Source organism: Carassius gibelio, chromosome B13 (assembly GCF_023724105.1).
Source record: "Carassius gibelio isolate Cgi1373 ecotype wild population from Czech Republic chromosome B13, carGib1.2-hapl.c, whole genome shotgun sequence".
Lineage (NCBI taxonomy): Eukaryota > Metazoa > Chordata > Actinopteri > Cypriniformes > Cyprinidae > Carassius > Carassius gibelio.
Genome location: NC_068408.1, coordinates 14,188,996 through 14,193,798, shown reverse-complemented (window position 1 = coordinate 14,193,798; position 4,803 = coordinate 14,188,996). Strand labels below are relative to the sequence as shown.

The 4,803-nt window shown below is 34.8% G+C and overlaps 1 protein-coding gene across 2 annotated transcripts in view; it reads right to left on the bottom strand.

Annotated features, from left to right (window-relative positions):
* Window positions 1-871: 871 nt before the first annotated feature.
* The window catches only part of si:dkey-192p21.6 (uncharacterized protein LOC565246 homolog), a 45,406-nt gene continuing 41,474 nt past the window's right edge, over window positions 872-4,803 (bottom strand). The window contains exon 17 of one of the 2 annotated variants that reach the window (XM_052573449.1): window positions 872-1,145. In XM_052573449.1, coding sequence (XP_052429409.1) covers window position 1,145 — 1 coding nt within the window. In that variant the 3' untranslated portion in view covers window positions 872-1,144. Of the gene's footprint in view, window positions 1,146-3,004; window positions 4,594-4,803 lie in introns of those variants that run through there. The other variant, XM_052573448.1, reaches the window with a different exon arrangement.

The following is a 4,803-nucleotide window of genomic DNA, read 5'->3' as shown; positions in this document are numbered from 1 at the left end:
AGAGCGCAGCAGGGGGAGGTTCACATCACATCCAGCCAATTTCTTCAGATGTGTGTTTCCGTCCTGAATCACATCACCGGCTATCCAATGAGCCAAAGGGTACCGTTTGAAATAAAACAACATTTTGGGGGCATGCAAATAATATGTGCGTGAGTGGGAACAGGTAACTGAACAATCCTGTGACTTATGGTTTTCAACTATGATAATTAATTATCGTTTTTATAAACACTAATTTTCCAGGCTTTTTAGGTTTAAATATGCGCAAGACTGAATATGAAATGAAAGGGTAGCCTACAAATACATTTACAGCTAGCCGATCTGCGTTGTAGAGAACACCGGGGCTAGTTGTCACACAGAAGAATTGCCTAAGGGGTTTTCATCTCAGTAGGCCTAATTAAAAAATTTCCAGTTACATAAATACTTTTATTATTTGTTTATTTATTTTTACAGTAATGATTATCTGTGTTGTTGGTCTAAAGCAGTTAAAATGTGCAAAAAAAAGGACATAAAAGCATGATTTTAAAACAATTATAATTATAATATTATAATATAAATATAATGTTAGTTTGAAGCAATTAACTGCTTTGTAGATCTTTTTTTTTTTTGTAGCCAAGACTTTAGGGTGTCGATACAGTAATTGATTTTAAATAGGCCTCTCAAGAATTTTCTCAAGAGTAAAACGTGTGACATCTAGCCCCAGTTTTCTTTGTATATTAACTTAAAAAAAAAAAACATGTGAACTGTGTAATACATGTATCCACTTCGAAATGAACACGTCCAGTTGTATGTCAAACAGAGGTGAAGGGTAAAAGTATGAGCAAAATAAGATTTGTAAATAAATTATTGCAGGAACATTTTATTTGCTCCCCAAAACAGTGTTTAATAAGAATCAGGTGCACAGGCACAGTGATCAACAAACAGAGCCACATGGCATTTTAAGGACAAACCACACCCAAGCCTATTGTTCCTCATATCCTCTGAAACATCCGAAGCAACAGTTCTGTAGAGAATTCAATACCGTCAATAAAGGCCAAGGTTTAAGAAAGTTGTTGTGAGTTCAAGATGGTGTCGGCCCATTTTGGCAGGTTGTGAGCCAGTCTCTGTCTGCACTGGGCTGCTCTTGGACCAGATGACTGCTTAGCTCTCTGTGAAGAGGGGTAAGCATGATGCATTACTCTGCCTCTAGGGCAACCCACCAGTGCATCACAGGGCAATCACTCCAATCAACGTCTGCCCTGATGGATGCCAAATCAAACTATAGTGGAGAACTCAAATTAAGCATACAGAAGAGAAAGAGGCCAAGATAAGATGCTTTGGTAACAAAATAAATTCTCTGTTGCTTAAGATCCAACATTAGTGAGGTATTTTCCATTCATATAAAACCCTCAAAATCTAGAGTGCAGGAGTATTATGGAAAATAGTTTTTTTTTTTTTTAAATAGAAATAAAAAGCAGAGCCAGACAGTATGGAATATACTTAACTGTTTTCCTGGAAAATATGGATTTATTTATTTTCCAGGAATTAAAAACTTCCTTCAAAGGCTTTGCTTATACTTCAAGTGTGTTTCAAGATTTATTTATATAAAACATTATTCTGTATAATAAAGATAATTAAAATATTTGAGCATATTATTTATTAATAATTGTCTATATAAATAATGATAATTACAATATTTTCTACAATAATTATTATTTTATAATTGTCCAACTTAAATTATTTCAATGACATTACAGAACTGGAATTTTGTAATTATATTAATAAAGTTTTTTTCTTTTCTTTTTTAAAGAAAGATATAACTTCTTGTCAGTGGGTCACAGTAACTCTGCCCTCGTTATGTTTATGAATTTTAAATGCTTATTAATGATAATGGTCAAATGTGTACAATACACAACTATAATCATGGCATGCATGAAAATACAGTGAGTGCAAAGGCGTTGTTTCAAGCGCCATCTTTTTGTTCATTACAAGATATTTGTTATGCCGTATAAATATTTCACTTACTCTGCATATTAGCCACAGGATGGTTTTGTTTACATAGCAGCATGTAGGCTCATCACCATATACATGATGCAGATTAAAAAAGCTCAGGTTACTTTAAACCAGACACGCAGTGGTATTTTCAGACATATGGTCAATGTAAATCAATATAGATAAGGCAATGCATAGGCAGATTCATGACATTCACCACCACATCAGTTCCATTTGAATGTGGTTGCTTGACAAGATCATTTTCAGATGAAAGCTTGTTTTATAGTAGATAAGATCACAGATTCTGTCAAACAGATTCTCATTAGTATTGAAAAGCATTGTTTGCAACAAATATGGTGGAGCTATTCTTAGTGGTATTTTGCTAATAGAGCTTTGCATCTATATACCTTGCATTAAATAATAATGACGATAAGAACTTTATAAATAAAATATACATTCAAAAAGTGCTTACTGTAGTAGATAAAGCTACAGCTCTTGAACAAAGTCTATATTCCCACTGGGAAATGCAGTAGCACAACACTAGTCATGAGTCCATTCCCAAAATCAGTTGATCAGTTTGCTTCACTCATAGGCTCTACTTAGTTTAAATAGGTAATACAATCCTCAAAATGAAAAGCTTTCTTATTAACTAACAGAGAGAAAGGGTTCAATTGAATTTCATGCAGAGTAAACAGGTTCAAATGTTTCAGACGGTTCGGTAGATCATAAATATCCTACATATCCAGAGATCTGGTGCACTAGATTGAAGATAATTCAAAACCTGTACATGTACTTGTTTTTATGCTTCCAAACAGAAATTAAACACTACTGCTATGATGATAACATAATTCAGTCTGTTTGTTCACAAGTCATTTGTAAGTGAGAGGTCAGCGCAGAGCATTTCTGAGAACTCTCTGAGATTAAATCTTTGCATCCTGATAGATTCTCATCTACTGACCACTTAGAGCCAGATTTGGTGTTACTCTTGGACACTTATAACCTCTACTATCCTATTACTGGAGTCACACAGTGGCTAATTTCTAAACAAATTTATTAGATGATCAGTGGTTCTGAACAGGTGGATCATGACACAAAAAAGGGTTGTAGGTCTCTTAAGAATGCAAAATAAATAAGCTTATCACACTTTTTAAAAAAGAGCAGCAAACACTCACATATTGTGTTGTAGTCTTCAACTGAATCAAACTATGCAGAGTTTTGGTGCAAACTTATCTGTAATTGATACTTCTCAAAATTACACAGATGCCCTCATAGAAGAAGAAGGTAAACAACACCTCACTATATTAAATATGTGGTCTCTTCCAAAATGAATAAACATGGTTTGCAATGTATTGCAAATTACTGATGTAATAAAATAAATCATAACAGAGTTCAAATAAAGTATAACATTTCACAAAATATGTTTGATTAAAAAACAAATGCATATATCGATAGATTATATAGAGTTTATAATTAAGTACACTGCTGAAGAGAATATTATAATAAAATATAATATTTAAATAGCATCTGCTTAGTAACAGAAGTGTATTCTTAGCAAAGATGGGGACTGAACAATAATAAGGATAACAAAACATAGCATCTAGAGGATGGGACGCCCTTTGTCTGGGACGTTTGTGTTTGGAAGGGCGAGTACATGATGACAGAATTTCAATTTTAGGGGGACCTACTGCTTTAAGACATCAGGTTCTTCTGGGAATTTTTCACTATTAACAAATCTTGGTTTTCCACTAAAATGAACATCTCAATTCAAAACCAGCCATGAACCACTGGCACAGAGCTTCCAAAGGACTTTATTCGATCTCATGAATATGACTTGACAGAAAACATCAGGTTTTTGTGTTATGCAGTAATTTCCGTATGCAGGAGATCTGCTGGTGTAATTTCACTTATTTTGCATTAGTGTGAGCATGAAAAGTGCTGGCCCCAGAAACACTCCTCAGTGAGCCGTCCAGCTTGACCCCTATTAAAGGTCTGTCAGTTGAAGAGCAGATGGTACCCAGTCTCTGTCTCACAGCCCTGAGGGGGGTGGCCATGGCAACCCATATATAATGGCTACCCCTCAAGTGGTGGAATCACTTGTTCTAATTTGTTAAGTACCACTTCAGTGAATTTGATTTAATCACTATGTTCAGGTCTTAACACAAATGACATCAAATAAAACACTGCAGGTGTCCATGGAAGACAGTAAATCTGATAATTGGCAGTAATTCTTATGCCTATTAACTAATTGAGGAATACACCAAATTCAGTTTTACAAACACGAAAAAGACATTTAGCACTCACAAAAACATCAATATCAATTATTTTGGATCCTAAACACAATGTTGCACTTATTTAATAATTACAACTTTATTTTAGCCTGTAACTTAAATTACAGAGAAATACAAGGACTTTTATGAGACAAAAAAATACCATCACAGCAGCATCAGATTTTGAGAAAGAATCTTTTGCGGTAGAGAAGGTAGGCAATGAAGACCCAAAGTGAGGTTCCCCATATATTCTGGAAAAGCTGTTCCCAGTGACTGTCCTGAAAACGCTTCTCCCAGCTGAAAGGAAAGTAAAATCCCAGCAGAGAGTGTCCAACGTAGACAAATATAGAGTTCATTCCTGCACACAAATGCACGGTAAGCTTTTCTGGATTGGGTTGGCTGATAAAATGATGCTTTAAAAGAAAAGTTCACCAAAAATGAAAATGTGCTGAAAATGTTCACTTTCTAGCCATCTAAGATGTAGATAAACTTCTTCAACTTTCTCCATCTCTCTTCTTCATCAGAGCAGAATTGCATCATTTGCTCACCAATAGATCCTCGGCAGTGA